This window comes from Paroedura picta, chromosome 2, assembly GCF_049243985.1.
Source record: "Paroedura picta isolate Pp20150507F chromosome 2, Ppicta_v3.0, whole genome shotgun sequence".
In the NCBI taxonomy this organism is placed as follows: Eukaryota; Metazoa; Chordata; class Lepidosauria; order Squamata; family Gekkonidae; genus Paroedura; species Paroedura picta.
In genome coordinates, this window is record NC_135370.1 from 77,762,441 (window position 1) to 77,779,435 (window position 16,995).

Sequence of the window (16,995 nt, forward strand, 5' to 3'; positions counted from 1 at the left end):
CTGGGAGTACTTCACTCTTGCATTCCTTTTACATTGGCCCCTAAAGAGGACTTGAGGGGGAAGGATGGCCACATTATCTGGCTTGCTTAGCTATGATTATGGCTTCTACCAAGTAGCTCGCACACACATGCACACACAAACCCTCCTTTCACTGTCCACAAGGACAGCTGCCCTGGAGCCAGATTGCTGACATACCATTGGAACAATCCCTTCACTCTGTCCTGCTGCCGACCGACCGACCGGGCTCCATTTCCTTTCGTTGTATGTTCTTTCCCTTCCCCCTCCACCTCAGAATTGCTGCTCCCTTCCTGAGAGGCCTTGGGTGTAACCTTGGTCTGGGTAGGCCAGAGCTCATATTTCACTGGCTTCTGATGTGTACTTTCACTTGCCATCCCCAGATTGACTGCAACTGTTCTGTTTCTGCTCTCCACCCCAAAGCAATTTTGTATTGAAATGTACTTCAGAACAGAATTTCCAGCAATAGAAGTGCTCTGGTTGGATTCATGGGGTGTGTGGGGACAGGGCACCAGTTTAATAATGACACCGCAGAGGGTTTTTTGCTTCCTCTTCTTTGCCTTCTCTTCTCCCTACCAACGACTGATGCCAAATAGTGTCTTCTGTCTTCTCGGTTGTCTACTGCTTTACCCACACACTCAGTCATTTCCCTCTGTTAGGAAATTTTTGCTGAGACCCCCCCCCTCCTTGAGGCTATGCTGGAGACTCTGGCTACTGATTGAGCTTCTTGTTTTGTTTTCCTTCCCCACCCTGCTCTCATGTCTCCATTTGCACTTCCCTAGCAGTCTGTCATTTCTGTTCTTCTAACATCCTTACAAAAAAAAAATCTTCCTTGCCTAGCTGTCCCCTTACCCAGCCAGGTGAGATCCTTGTGTGTATAATAAGCTGGGACTCTGAGCTTGCCAGAGCCTCTCCTGATTAGGCTTGTAAATCTTCATCCCTTGAAGGTGTAGGCATGGCCATGTGTCAAGTAAGAAGCCAGACTAGTCTCTTGATGAGATGAGATCAACTAGTTAGACCAGTCTTCTGTATGTGACACACGTTAGGGCGAAGCTTTATGCTTCTGCCTTGGGCCAGTTGTAATCAGTGTGGGACACACCCTGCGTGCAGCCTCAGTTCTGTTGCTGAAGTCTGGCTGGTTACCAGAAGGAGAGGCAGCTTGTGGAAGGGACTGTCTGACTGCATGGGTTTCTGTGTCCTTAACATTCCTGCAGGCACACAAACATGTTGGTGTAGGGAGGGAGTGGCAAAGTGTTCAAAGTCCACGTAGAGTAACAAAGCTATCACTTTTTTCTCTACCTTTGGCTTTGGAAGGTGCCTTTTCTGTTGAAACTGAGATCAGTGTGGCAATATGGAAGGTAAGTCTCAAAATGAATAGCAGTTGAAGGAAACGCAAACCTGGAGTCTATTTCCTGATTGCCATTTGACAAAGAAATGCTGTCAAGAAGGGGAAATCAAGTTGTGAAGATGCAAACCTTTTGCCTTCCTCTGATCTCCACTACAGGTGTGAATTTTGTAATTCTTGACCACTGGGCCACTTGTCTACCTCACTACATTGTTGTAGACAGTTAAAATGTTACAAATATTCTTAAGTTGTGTTGTTGCACTCTGCTGTAAAGAGACATGCATGATGCAAACTCTGTATCCCTGCAAACGTCCTTATTTTGCATAATTCTGCTGCATAAGAGGAGGTGATTGATCACATCCCCTGACAAATGGGAGTCCTGCAATATGTGAGCATCCTGGGGTTTTGGGATATGCCACACTTGCTGTCCCATACACTCTTAGCTCTTAAAGGCTGACAGGATGGGCATTAAAGTATGGCTGCTATATATTATGTGTCTTTATAATTTGTTTTGTTCATATTGTTTTTATTGTGTTTTAATTGTTTTATTAGTCCTATAAGGGAGAAAGATGGTGAATAAATGTTTTTAATAAGTAAAAATATGAAATATTTTTGCTAATGTAGAAACATGAGAGGCCCATATAAGCATTTCCAGTAGTCTGAAGCTGGATCATTAAAGGCGAGGAGGCAAGATGATGAGCAGAAACAAAGCTTCAGCTATGGGAGGTGGCTTTATTAGAGAAATGGGTTTGGAGGAAGGCATGGAGGAGGCATGAGAGAAACGGTTCAGTAAATAAAAAGGGGGAGGCTACTGGAGAAGGAAAGACCAATTCACATAGCACAGAACAGCAAACCTAGGCTTTGCCATAGTGTATACCTGGAGAGTACTAGCAGCCTTGGATTCCTGGCATACATATTTGTGCAGTGCACCTGTGCAAGAAAATACAGTGTACATCTAAAAATGCCTTGAAGGAAAAGGGGTTAGATTCAGTAACATCACTTGCCAAGAAATTTGTAACTTTACGATTTGTGCCAAAGAATTCAGAAGAACCTTTAGATGAGTATGAATTTGGCCAAGATGCAAACAGGAGAGTGCATCAACTTATGCTCTGTTCTTGCCTGGTGTCAAGAATCTTTTTACAGAACCTGGAATCTTGGATTTTAACACAACTGTTAACCACTCCCCCTTTATTTCAAGGCCCCTTAAATTCTTTTCTTGACCTCCTCAGAATTGTTCTCAGCTGCATCTTCCACAATTATTTTCAAGATGGAAATTAGTTTTAATTAGATGAAATGATGAAAGTTGTACTGTAATGTATTCAGTAAATGACTTGAGTAGTGTATTGAAAAAAGCTTGAGTCCTGTGGCACCTGCTGTGAAGGAAAGGGCATTTGACAACAAGTATGTTGCAAGGCTAGGCAATAAATTGATTTTCCAGCAAAGATCCATGTAGAAACCAGTATTTGTATCTGCTAGTCAAGATTTGGACCTCTTGTCAACTTATTACTTGCCCGCCAAGTTAGACTGTCTGGCTGTGTGTGTGAGATGCTGAGGGTGTCAGGATCAGAAGGCTGCAAGAAGTTCTTTTTAGATGTATAGGTTAATTCATCCTATGTCCATGTGGACTCATTTTCAGTTAACCTTCTGCTGGCATGGAACTTATTTGGAATTGACTTAAGTTATGCTGTTTAAATTGGATGAATGTAGGAAAATGCTACTGCCACTACTGGTTTTCTTCCTGACCCCTAACACATAAACCTTTCCTGTAACATAAATTATGGGAAACTATTTATTTTTGTACTTTTTAAAAACATCCAGTTTCCCCAGCACTGTATCCTTAACAAAAAGAAGAGGGATGGTAGACAAAATAAAATCTCTTCAAGATGTAGCTTGGGTTAGATGAAATTAGATAGGAAGGCCAGCAAATTTCTGGTATGTAATTCCAGGCCTCAACCATAGGCCTGGTGGAACAACTCTGTTTTAAATACCCCATGGAACTGTTTAAGGTTCTGCAGGGTCTGAATCTCACTAGGCAGAGTGTTCCACCAAGCCAGGACTAAGGCTGTCTTTGTTGAGACCAATTTAATTTATTTGGGGCTGGGGATCCTGAGCAAGGATCCTAGGAGAGGCAGATATGATATTCCTAGACTGTTTAGAGCCTTAAAGGTCAAAACCTTGATCTGGTCCTCAATCAGGAGCCGGTGTAGCTGGGAAAGCAGAGGTTATATATGTGCTTTCCATTCAGTCCCAGTAAGGACACATGCTGCTTCAACTTCATGGGCAGTCCTAAATTGAGCAAGTTACAGTAGTCCAGCTTAGAGGTGACTGTTGCATAGTTCACAGCAACTAGGTAGGGTGCTAGTTATCATGCCTGGTGAAGGTGGTAAAATGCCTGGTAGGCAACATTGTTCACCTGAGCCTTCACAGATAGAGGCATCCAGGATCATACTCAGACTCTTGATGGTTGCCCAAGCTGTTAATTGGAACTTGTGAGGAGCTGCACCATCTTACCTGGGATGCATCACCCAGCCAGAGGACTTCTGTCTTAGTTGGATGTAACTTCAGCCAACTCCACTTGAGCCAATCCACCACGCTCTCCAGATACCTGAGGGCCTGGGGGTTTGGATGGATGAATATCAATTAATACTGTTGGGTGTCATCAGTATATTGATGATAGCCCAGCCCCAAACTCCAGACTAGCTAGGTGAAGGGGTGCATATTAAGCAACACCGTGTGAGACCCATGTACCAGGCCAAGTCACTGGAAAGTTCTGTTCCCTAGCACAAGACATTCTTAGAGACTTCCAGATGGGGCTCAGAGAGAGTGTTGGTTCAGCCATGTTCTCAAAGCCTGGCCCAGCACTTTTTGTATATGCTTGCCATGCTCTCCAGTTCCTCTTCTGAGGGAAATCCTGAGCTGAAAACCCATGAATTTGCCTTTATATAGGGCCGTGTGTGCTTGCCTCACCTCCTATTTTGTAATAGAGTCCTATTGATGGTTACAAGGTTGTTTGAAATATTTTAGCACTGGATCCGGCCCTTCTGTGAACAGAGCAACTTTGAAAAAGTACTTGCCTTCCCTCCTTTGTTTTCCTTTCTTAGAAACAATGCCAGTTGTGACAAGAAGGGGGATGGGCAAAAACTTTGTTCTGTTTGCCCAAGGAGCAGGAGGCATTTCTGCCCATTACTGCTGCTTGCTTCAGCCTTTGCATGACATCCCGCTCTATCCCTGGTCCTCTGCTCTTTTTCAAAAGTCACAGATGCCTGTAGCAAGGGCGGCAGGTGAAAAAAGATCCCTCTGCAAACTAGCTGTGATTGCATTAAGAAATCTTCAGCATCTAACTTGAATATCCTTCTGCGAAGAAAGGATTGGGTAGTCCTTTGTTTGAAACCTTAGGTTTTCTGCCTAGCCAGGCTTGGTTTTAATAATGCAAAGAACTCATGATGGCAAACAGCATTGTCTAGAGAGCAAACAAATGCCAGTGAAGGTGCTTTTCTGACTGATAGAGCTCAGGCAGCTCTACCACTTTGTATTCACATCTATAAGGCCTATTGTATTAGGCCTTTTTTTCTTTAAAAGGAAGAAAAGAGAGCCAGCTTGGTGTAGTGGTTAGGAGTGCTGACTTCTAATCTGGCGAACAGGGTTTGATTCTGCATTCCCCTGGGTGACCTTGGGCTCTCCGCAGCACTGATAAAGCTGTTCTGACCGAGCAGTAATATCAGGGCTCTCTTAGACCCATTATGCACGGGGGAATAACGCACATTCGGGGTGGGATGGCGGCAACTAAAATCACTGATAACGCACGGAGCCAGCTGCAACCGGCCGCAGCTTCAGTGCATGCCGCCAAAAAAGCCGCGTTAGCGAAACGCGGAAGAAAGCGCAGCTTCCGAGTGACCGGGGCGCAACCACAAGCGGCGCCAGGATAGCCATGTGCATAATCGGTTACTCTGGGTTTTGCCGCCGTTGCGCCCCGTCCCGTGCATAACCGGTGTGCTCCGCGTCTTCCCCCTCCACGTTTTCCATGTGCCCCGAAATCGCTGTTTCAGCGGCCGTGCATAATGGGCCTTAGCCTCACCCACCTAACAGGGTGCTTGTTGTGGGGAGAGGAAAGGGAAGGCGATAGTAAGCCCCTTTGAGACTCCTTCAGGTAGAGAAAAGCGGCATATAAGAACCAACTCTTCTTCAAAATTTCTCCCTGGTTTCCGAATTGGGGTTGCTAACCTCCAGGTGGTGGCTGAAGATCTCCCATACAATGGATCGCCTGGTAACCGATCTGTTCACCTGGAGAAAGATGGCCTCCATGCCATTATACCCCATTGAAGTCCTTCTCTCCTCCCCCCCCCCCTCAGGCGGCATGCCTATGTTTTCCAACCCAGAGTTGGCAGCTCTATTTCTAGTTGGTTCTGGGCTATGTTAAGCATCTTGCATACTGTGTGTGATTGTTTTTGTGGTCCTTTTTGTCCTGCTATATTTTCTCCTTGATTTGGAAAGAAGTACCAAAGAGGTAAGCAGAAATGGAAGTCTGTGCAGTTTTGTAGGATATGTTCGCTTACCAGGAATGATGAGAAAAGACTTCTTTGGAAGAGGAGGGGCAGCAAACATTAATCATTTGCACTGTACTGACTGACTGTTTGAAAAGTTACTTAAGTGGGATAAGTTCTCTTTAGAACTTCTGTCTTCCAGTGTTATAGTTTCTTTTCAGACTTTGCATTTGCCATAGAAGTTTTCTCTCTCAGCCTAATCTTCCACACATGGTGATGGTTGAGATAAAATAGAGAGAACAATGTTGTAAACTAGGGAGAGAAGTGGGGTATCTAGATAGTGTTTCTGGAACAAATATACGAAAGCACTCCAAGAACATCTCTTGCATATAACATGTTTTGAAATACTCCAAGTTGGCTTGTCTTTCCCTTTGTACTTCTTTATGAGCTGGGTATTTGTAACTGAAGTGTAATATAATTAGGCTTGAAATGTGAAGCAGTCACATTTCGTGTGTAGTATGCATAACAATAAGGTTTTGATAAGATAGTAAATATCTGACTTCTGCTCAGGGATGATTAGAAAAGAATTTATGGATTATCCCAATCTTGTCGTGGCCTGCATGTGAAGGGATTTTTTTCAGGGCTGAGTTTTTGAAGCTTTCCTTGCTGAATTAACCTGTAGAAATTGTCAACTGGTGTATAGGTCCTTGCTGCAGTTTGTTGACACGCCCTTGGCAGTAAACAACTCACTGAAGTCATGCTGCTTTCCTTTTCCTTGAGCTATGTGTGTGCCCTTCTTTGTTTTGTAGGGAGGTTCGTGGAGTCCTGACCAGGCTTCTATCCCCCTAGGGCTGTGTCTAGGAAAGTCCTGACAACACCCCTTTTTTAAAATGTGTCTTTGTATTCCATCTATTTTGAAGAACACTTTTTCTTTGTCTTGACATTTGTCTGCTTACCTGCTTGGCATATACCAGTCTGAAATTTTAAACTGGTGTCACAACTTCAGCTTGCTGCTGGCTTTCTCTGACCAGTCTTTGCCCTGACAATATCCCAAGTCCATTACATGCACCTAGATGCATCTTTGCTTTGTTGTTGTTTACTCTCCAGAGTTTCAGAGTGCAAGATAGCACATGAAGTGTCCAGGGGCCCTTGAACTGGGCAAGACAGATTTGCCATGAAGTTCTACAGTTCTTAATTGGGGGGGGGGAGTAGTTGTATTTCCAGGAGTGGCTGTAGTCATAACCACATGATGTGGTGCTGGCTACTAATTTGATGATGCCTCTTTGCATTGTGGGGAGTAGGTCCCTAAGTGGCTGTTTTTGGCAGAATAGTTAAGTGTTGCTTTTTAATAGGTACTGTAATTCTGAGCCTTAGATACTAGAGATTCTTTTAAAGCCTTGTCCTTCATATTTATGCACTTATAGACACATCTAGCTGGCTGCCATTGAAAGCAAATTGTCGGATTTTGGTCTGGACTGGGCCAGCAAAGCTATTCCTCTTTGTATGCAAAAGTGGTGCTGCCTTTCTTCTTAATGCACAAAACATGTTTGTGCCTTTTCTTCTTTGAGACCCCATTTAATTTAAACGTTGCTTGCATGTTCTTTAAATACCCCCCCTTTTGTGTGAACTCTAAGCTTTGGATACCTTTGCACATTTTCTTCTTGCATACATTTGCAAGTTTGTTTGCTGTGGCTGCTTGTGTACCACCCCTCCTTACCAGAACACTTTAAGTGGTGAATGCTTTCCTCTTAGAGTGATAACACAAGAAACCTCACACTGGGTGAAGTCACTGGGTCCACAGTCTCACACAGCTGCCTCTGTTGCAGTGAGTGGCCCCATGCAGCCAGGAGATTGAGCTGAGAGAGTTTGCCTTTCACATGCTTGGTCCCCACAAGTTTCCTATTAGAGAAGAGAGAGCCTTGCAGCTTTTGTGTAGCATAATGATAAACACTGTGAATTGAGAGCTGCAAAGTCCCTTGTCAAAGCAGAACACTCTTGGAATGAACTTGGCAAGCTATTCTTTCTTACTGTCAGTTCATCTTTGTTGATCAGCAGCTGATGCTAGCTGGTTTGCAGGATGGCTTGGGGAAATGCTATATGAACGTGCCATTTAAAAAGTAAAGGTGATGTCATGTAGAAGTTGCCAGAAGCAGACAAAAAAGTGCATATATGTCACTCACCATCCTCAAGAATCTGATTTCTCCCAATTTTTGCCATAATATTGGCAGCTAAATGTTTCAGGATGTTTGTCTGAGAACTGTGCTCTTAGCGAGAGAATCAGAGTCCAGTAGCACCTTTAAGACGAACAAAGATTTATTCAGGGCACGAGCTTTCAATTGCAAGCACTCTTCCTCAGACTTACCCCCATTTGAATCTATCCTTAGTGAGAGAAGTAACATAGGCTGTGGGTTGAATGTGGCCCCTGGATAAGTTTTGCTTGACCCTCTACTTCAGGGGTAGTCAACCTGTGGTCCTCCAGATGTTCATGGACTGCAATTTTCACGAGCCCCTGCCAGCAAACGCAGGGGCTCATGGAAATTGTAGTCCACGAACATCTGGAGGACCACAGGTTGACTACCCCAGGCTCTACTTGATGACCCAGAAGCAATCCCACAGATAGCAGTATCAGTTGAAAGAAACCATGTAATTTCATCTAATTCATGCAGGTTGTAGAATGCAGAATATGCAGAGTTCAGATTGCACAGTGCTGTTTAGATCAAGTGAAGCAAGCAGGAATACACTGCCTTCTCTTCTCTGAAACCGCTGCCTAGAGGATAATCCTCTGTCAGAAAATGTTTGGCTCTGGAATGTAGCTTTCTTGAGCCTGATGGGCTGTAACACTAGACTGCAAGATGTATGGCGTTGCAATAGCCATTATCCGTGTTTTAAATGGAGGAGGCAGCAGCGCGGGAAGGAGACTTGTTTGGTATGCTGAAATTGTCTCCCCTAGTGCAGCAGATAATAGCATACCTGAGATCTCAGGCTTTTGCACACTATTTTTAAGACTTAGACATTCAAAAAGGGAGTCTGTTACAGTGAGTATAACAGCTGGTGTTCTTGGGGAATTCATTCATTAAGCTCTCTTGACGATCCAAGCTATCTGTTCTTCTACAGGCGCCAGGACAGGCTCCTGAACTGCGTGGATTTTATTGAGACAACTCCATTCTCTGTCTTGTTTGGTTGGTGGAGGGGAGGTGTGAAGGAGCAGCTTGCCCTGTAGGGAATTTCTGCTCCTAAATAAGCTGTGGTGCTTCTGCATTGAATATCTAGCTGGGGAAGGAAATTATCGTTTGACTGTAGGGAAGAGTCTGCACTTACTTTGTTTATTCCATTGTCAATCCTGTTGAATTCAGATCGCTTTGAACTCGGGTCTTCCTCTCCCCCCTTCCTCCCCATTGAGACAGGAAAGTCTTCTGCATGTGGTTAGGGAGGCTCAGAAGGTGGGGGGGGAGCCAAGCCTCTTTCTTTCTTTTCTTGAAGGGGGGGGGGGAGAGGAGCCAGGCAGGGAGCCTCTTTCTTTTCTTGGAGGGGAGGGGGAGAGGATTGAAAAAGGCAGAGGAGGGAGGAAAAATCCAGGACCTACAGAAGTTGAGAGAAATTAGGGGCTTCTCCTTTAAGTCAAGCATGTCACATGACCAGCACTCTGAGATATCGCACAATAAAGGTAGGGTCACTCTGGATCAATCCTTTTTGCTGCAGAAGGAAAATTTAAATCTGCCATAATCCAAATGGAAATGGCATTCTGTGGAGAGGGCAGGGACTGAATTAATCTGGGGTTGGAATAAAAGCTCCGTGCAGTTTACACCTAGGTTTGGGAACATGAACTCCCAACTCCCAGTCTTGCATGTAAACAGCTTGGCCAGCTGTTGCATTTTGGACCCATAGCCAAAGGTATGCCCTAAGGCTTGAGAAAGTTGTGACTGCAACAGTGGGACGATGCTGTCGTGTGCTAGACGGGATGGTTTAGGTGATGAAGTTTGGCATAGAACTGGTAGGCTGCCCAGAAGATCATCCAGAACAACCTTGGAGAGGAAAGAACAGGAAGTATTTCTTGACCATGGCCAGGCCCTGGGTACCTCAGGGCTGTGCAACTGGACTGCTTTTGGCAGGGGAAGATTACAGGGTGGAGGCCACCAGATGGTGAAAACATAAGACAGTCTAGAACAAACTAACAGCAGCCTCTTCTTGGGTCAAAGTCCTCCTGGTGCCAAGGTGTCTGAACTGAAAAACAGAATTGCTTTTTTGGGCAACTGTGCATGTGACTGAAATATGATGGTGTGATGTATTGTGTACTATTACTGACCATGGAGTTTTGTTCCTATTTTTTGAAATCAGCGACTTGTCTTCTAAGTATAACTTCTGCCTACTCAAGAAATGGATGTCATGCAACACAGAAGGAGATTGACCTTTCAGTGACTATAAACCTCAATGACATTTCCCATTTTGCCTTCTTTAACACCCCACACTTCCACAGTTGAGATTTCTCCTAGAGAGAATGAAATTATGGAGGGTGGGAGTTGTCCCACATTTTTAATAGTAACCTTAAAGGAATAAAAAACTCTCCTTGGAGATTTGGAAAAATAGGACTCATGTGAACTTTAAAAACTAACAAATATAGTGGCATAAGTATTTGCAAGCAAGAGATATCTTCAAGGTATTGTCAGACTTTGCTGCTTTTGGTTGCAATGGACTCAGATAGAATTTGTGAAATTCTGGAAATTTGGGGTTAGACCTATTGATCTCGAAGAAAGCATTGAAAATAAACCTTGGTCAAAATGGAGAACTATTGGGGGAAGTCCCATAGCATGATCACATCAAAATAACAATATGTCATAGCTCTTCTGTATACCACATTGGTCATACTGTACCTGGAGTGCAGCTCTGGAAGCCTCACTTCAGAAAGGATGTGGACAAAATTGAGAAGGGTGCAAAGGGGAGTGACGAGAATTATCTGGGGCCTGTTTCATCCATCTCCTTCACCCCCTCTCAAACAAACACACACCTGCAGACCCCTTCCCTTCCCACTTCTCCCTTGAATGTAGACCTCCCAGATGCGAATCGGACACTAACTGCTGTGCCACGTTGGAAGGGGGAGATGGGAGCAGTTCTGCCCATGATGGAATTTTGGGAGCGTAAGACTTATTTGCCAGCATCCCGAAAGCCACACCGCTTAATTTGAGGAGGAACCATGAGCATGGCTGTGATGAGGAACTTGTTCCAATAGGATGAGAGACTGGGGAAGAAGGGCACATTGGGAGTTAAATGCTGTGGGATGACTCTGCAAGCAAGATAGTGGTCATGAGACCTTGCCCCCTAAATGCTCTATAAAGTCCTCCCTCCGTATTTTTATGCCCCTGGCCTTATGTGTCAATTTGTTCTAGGGGCTGGTGTGTCGCCAGCACCGTGGGAAAGTGGGTAGAGGTGCTATCTGTCTTAGAGGCCAGACTAGTCCAAGCAAGTCATCTTGCCTTGATTTTGCTGGAGTCTTAAAGCTCTGCCTCTGCTGACGTGCTTGGGCAAGGAATGTGTGCCTGTGCTGGAGGGCCCTGTTCCTCCTGTATTTTTCCTTAACCAGAATGCCAAGATGTTAAAGCTGTTCGGTCCACTAAGTGGCAGCATTAAGCCTATGGAATAATTCTTGGCCACGTCTATCCTGCCTGTTTGGCTTACTAAAGGATCTCTGAGATGGTGGTAATTTCATAGTAAAATAATAATTGTTAAAATTTAGGGGCTGATCATAAACCAGCTGGGTAGTGATAGAACTACTAGCTACGTAGTACAACTTTTAACGTTTTATTAATAGAGATTAAGAGACAGATAAGACCTTCAAGTAATTTCCTATGAGCATGTCCTTATTATTGTCTGGTTTTACTGACATCCAAGGACAGATTGTCAACTTTCCCTTCCACTGTAAGAGAATCATTGTGCTTCAGATCACCCACCCCATAATCCAATCTCCTTATTTTTAATTCTGCTAATGAATAACATTCTTGTGTTTTAGCTGTTCTACAATGAAGTACAATTTTTTAAAATTAAAAAAAAATATCTTGAACACTTCCTTACTTACCTCCCTGGCTTCCTTTTAAATTTACACTTGTGATTTTTGTTTTTTAAAAATTCCCTTCCTGCTATCTCTGCAGCCTTCTCCTTCCTGCTTCCTTGCTGCTGGTGGCTGGGCTGCTTCTCCCATGACTTTCTGCACTTAGACCAAGCTGTGCCTTAGCCAATCGTGTCAGATCGGCCTTCCTTCACAGGTGTGTATGATACGGGAAAATCTTAATATGTTGACTGTTGGTGTGGGTGGTGGGCTCTGTTTCCTGTTGACTAACTCTTTAAGAATCTTTTGTGCATGGATTGTGTAAAAATCTAGCTTCACATCCTTAAAGGGAATTGGCTCGGTGTCCCAAGACATTCCAGTTTAGTGTGTAAATGGCACTGCCTATGCTGAGCACCTTTGCATCAGCCCTGGGCTTGGAAATACGATAGGTAAAAAAGCTTGTTCTCCCTGCCCGTCTTGTTTTGGGAGTTCACAGCCATGTTCACTCTTCATCTGTACACTCACAGTTTTAAACAGATAAACAGTGATGAAGGAAAGTCCTCTTGGATTGCACTGGTGTGAGGAACAGCTTTCACTGTAAAATGAGCCAGGAGATTTAAGTCTCCCAAGTGGTAATGCTTTCCTGTATAGTGCCCGTCCTTATTTCTCAATTGCAGCCTGCAAGGCTATGCATACATCTTTGTGTGAAAGAAATAGACCTCTCCTCCCCATAATATCTTGGCCTGTCCAGGTTAATCTGCTCCGTGAGGCTGTGGCTTCCATAGCAGTGTTTCCTCTGTGGGTGTATGCCAAGCAGTACAAATCAACTGGCAACGGTTCTTGTGGACTACATGGGGAAGCCATAGTGTTTCACTTACATGGACTGTGGAGCTGCACCCTTTCCCTGCCCAAAATAACCACCGTTTGGAGGATACACGGGAATTGGCAAGTTTCTTCTTCTGCAACTATTTCAAGGCAGGAGTCCATAAGTACTGCATTATTATGCATCTTTCTCCTTTGGAGAAAAAGGTGTGTGCTGATACAACAGATTTTAGAAATCGGTGTGAGAGCACACTATGCACACAAATACAATATGTTAAGGATGGGATCGTTTCTTTGAAAAGACCTTTACCTTGCAAATAAGGTAATAAGGAATCAAGAGAGAATTCTAAGGCTCTATACATAAAAACAGGCTACGTGGGCCATTTTTTGGTTACAGGAAGTCATCTTGTACTGATAATGTAGTCCAGACTATTTTGGTCAGTACAGAATTGCTCACTCTGTATATTATGCCTTATTGCACAGTTTCATTCTGACCGAGTTTCCCATCCAGAGAGTCATTCAGCAAGGGTGAAAACAGAAGGGAGTGCCATATATCTGAGGAAGCTATGATCTAGTAACATGAGTTTAAGCAAGAGAATCAGCCTTCAGGGATTATAGAGACCTCTGGTTTGTTGGGGAGATGGATTCCTCCCTGAGCACGTATGACAACTGCTTATATTGGGGTGTAGATATTAGCTTATCGCTGAAACTTGGATCTGTCTTACCCAGTATCCTTGATGTGCTTAAGTCAGCAGGGAAGGAGGCAGTGGGATGGAGTTCTGGATTCCCAATCCAGTTTCCTTCCTTCAGTGTGGCAGGGGCACCTTTGTGAAAGGCAATCCTGTTGCACTCTGATCCCTGCTCTTGGTCCTGTGGTTGTGGACATGAAGAGACTGGATGGGGAAATCCTAGTGTTGATTTTTCTGCTTTGTTGATTGGGTTGGGGTGTGCGTGTAGGATTTGGCCTTTCAAATTTGATTTTTAATCTCTCTTCCCTGACTGAAGATCTCTCTTCTCACTTTCTTCCCATCTGTGAAGTGAGGGGCTCCTTCTCCCCTCCAGCCCCCTTTCTGTGTGTCACCAGTTCCCACCAAACCCGTGGCATCCTCCTGCCTTGCTCCCTCCCTCCCCCCGTGCGGGGCCTTCACAACCATGGATGACTCAGAAGTGGAGTCGACTGCCAGTATACTTGCCTCCGTCAAAGAGCAGGAGGCACAATTTGAGAAGCTGACACGGGCACTGGAGGAAGAACGGCGCCACGTCTCTGCACAGCTGGAGCGTGTCCGTGTCTCCCCACAGGATGCCAGCCAGACCATGGCCAACGGCACCCTCACCCGCCGGCACCAGGTAAAACTGCCTCAGGTGAGGTGGACAAGCGGACTGCTTGTCGGCTCCCGATTTAAGTGGTGCCTGCTGGAGCTCTGCCTTGATAGTTGTCTGGTTCAAGCTCCACAACCGGCAGTATTCTGTGCAGCTGTGTGTGCTTGACAAGGTGCCATGGCAGTGCTTGTTTAGATCAGGTCCCTTAAAGCCATTTTTTGGGGGACACTATAATAGAGAAGAGTTTGAATCACTAGACTCCATGGTCAGTGTGCCTACTCAGTGTTTGTATACTTATAGTGACCGGCATAAATGTAGAGCTACTGAATGTGAAGATGGATACACAGTGCAAAAACAGACCATGGCAGACATTAGGTTGAGTGTGCTTTATTCTTTGGGGGAAAACTGCATGCAGCGACCTCCCTAGCACTGTGATGAAGATTAGCACCCACAGCTTCTTAGTAGTTGCTTGCTGGATAATACAGGTGGCTTCATTCTCAAATATCCATTGATGTCTCTGTGTTTTAGTTGCTTTTCACATATTTAGCAAGAGGTAGCCTCTAAAATATGGTAGAACATTTGTTTCGACCTTTTGTCCATGGAGGAGCCCCTGAAAAAAATTTTCAGGCTTTGTGGAACCCCAGAAGTAACGTCAGATGGTTATGCCTCCCTGCCACACCCCCTCTGGAGGTGGCATGCCATTGGGAGTGATACCACCATTCGTGTTAATAGGCAGGCTTGAGGAGGACCGAGGGAGAGAGAGACCAGAGGTGGTTTAAGGTGGAAGTAGGTGTGCAGGCTCCACCCCCTCCCCGGTGCAGAAACCACAAGTGAACTTGCTCATGCCTGGGATGGGGGAGCAATGGAAGCGGCTGGTTACTTGGCCTGCAGTCAAATCCATGAAGACAGGAGGTGAAAGGCTGCAACCCCCTTCCGGAGCTCCTGCAAACCCCTTGGGGGTCTATGGACCCCTGATTGGGAATCTCTTCGGTAGAGTAAAGAGCTAATAGACAGTAATTCTTGAATTGTGATGATGAAAAGAAACCCTCCCTACTCATATGGTGGTGGTAATTTCTTAGAAAGCTCAGTCTTCTCTAAGCAATCCTTGCACGAAGCTGGTTTTGAACTGTTGAAGTTGTTCAAGGGAAAAGTCACCTTACTGACTTCAAACGGCTTCTGTTGGGCTTTGAGGCAGAAGTTATTTTGGTTTTCACTTTGTTTGTTTTTCTATTGTCTACTTATACTGAAGGACAAGCTTAGACAAAGTAATGTTTTGCAACTGTGAATTATGCTTATGGCTATAGGAGTGTTTCTTTCCCATTCAGCCAAGAACCAGTGCCTCAGTAGGGATAAAATCTGTTCGGAGTTTTGAATCAGAAGCTGTCAGTGCAAGAAGAATTAAAGTCCAAGTTTACAAGATAGTTAATCTGAGTGCTCCTATGACCCTGCCTTCAATTATTTTCATTTTGGTGATGACAGGTTCTAATGAAACGAGTCACCCTAGATATATAGGGTGGGAAAAACAACTTGGATTTATTATATCGAGATGTTGGGGAGAATCTGGTCTCTGAACTGTTTGTCAATACGGCTTTCTGTATACAATCACCTATTTTATAGACTGTTAAGTACTTGTAGGGTTTGGGGCATTATAGAACAGAAGTTTGAATGCTTTTCCAGCTTGTACAATTTTAGCCTATGCAGACTTTAATATGTAATTTTTCAGAAACTTTTCCATTTTTATAAACCTGCAAGGACCTATAAAGCCAATGTGTACCGCACGGTTTCAAATCATACTAGTGCACACTTCTGGCCTCTTGATGGATGTGGTGGTCAGGCATACAGAAAATCTATGGGGTGGCCCAGCTGAATTTACAAAGCTACATGCAGAGGCTGAACTTTTCCCCCTTGCTTCACAGTCATGGGTTCAGATTCACTCCTGCTTGTCTTTTACAGAACGGCCGCTTTCTGGGCAATGCTGACCTGGAGAGGCAGAAATTCTCAGAACTGAAACTCAACGGACCGCAGGTAAAGATAACAAAGGATTTCGTGCTTTGGTGACTCTCGGTTATTGGAATGGGATGCTGATGTTAATACGAATCTACCTTATACAGAGTCAGGCTATTGATTCATCTGTCATGACTGATAGCAGTTCTCTTGGGCCTCAGGTAGCGAGTGGCCTTTCCCATGGCCTTTAATGGAAGGGGCCAGGGACTGATTCTGGGGCTTTCCCTTGTTTGTCTGTGTCTTGCTCATGAACAGGACCCATTTTTTAAAAAATTAAGAACTGGTCCAGGATTCTTCAAGCCTGAAGGATGCTTGTCAGTTATTCCTGGAGTTTGTCAGTATCTTTGGATATGATTCAGAGCACAAGCATGAGTCGCTTGGTCTTTCATTCTGCATTGGGTCAAAAACCACCCAGAATTTCTGTCTTCCATCTGATTTCTCCAGGCCCTTGTTTAAATAGTCAACTGATATGTATAGGAGCTTTGATTCTGCTCTTACACTGCATCATTTAGTTCTATCCTGTATACATTTCAGCACTCAAGGAGCACTTTACATTTATTTAGTCATTAAAACAAAGCAAAACAAAATTTGGCCTTTCTTGCCCCTCTGTCAGGAGCTTAAGGAGTCTTTAGATGGATATGTTATATGGAGTTTTCTGATATAGTCAGAGCAGATTTCAACTGAAATGCTGTGTCCTAATAATTCCCCCAGGACCACAGTCATCTCATATACAGCACCATTCCCAGAATGCAGGATCCAGGACAGATTGTGGAAGAGACTTACACCATGGAGGAAGACCCAGAAGGTGCCATGTCTGTTGTTTCTGTAGAGACATCAGATGATGGAACAACTCGCCGTACAGAAACTACAGTAAGCCTAGAGAAAACTTAGCAAGTGTCACGTTACAGAATTGTTTCTGATGTCTTGATTGAAGCTGGGCAGGGTGCACATTCATTCTGTGTGCCATGTCA

At 44.5% G+C, this 16,995-nt stretch overlaps 1 protein-coding gene across 15 annotated transcripts in view; it reads left to right on the forward strand.

The window, feature by feature from the left end:
• CTNND1 (catenin delta 1) overlaps positions 1-16,995 on the forward strand; it is a 56,330-nt gene that overhangs the window by 13,513 nt on the left and 25,822 nt on the right. For 6 of the 15 annotated variants that reach the window (XM_077321019.1, XM_077321024.1, XM_077321027.1 and 3 more), the window contains exons 2-5: positions 11,982-12,095; positions 13,739-14,047; positions 15,974-16,045; positions 16,736-16,894. In XM_077321019.1, the coding sequence (XP_077177134.1) occupies positions 13,853-14,047; positions 15,974-16,045; positions 16,736-16,894 (426 nt within the window). In that variant the 5' untranslated portion in view covers positions 11,982-12,095; positions 13,739-13,852. Of the gene's footprint in view, positions 1-1,234; positions 1,374-1,500; positions 1,520-11,981; positions 12,096-13,738; positions 14,048-15,973; positions 16,046-16,735; positions 16,895-16,995 lie in introns of those variants that run through there. The other 9 variants (XM_077321029.1, XM_077321031.1, XM_077321033.1 and 6 more) reach the window with 7 other exon arrangements.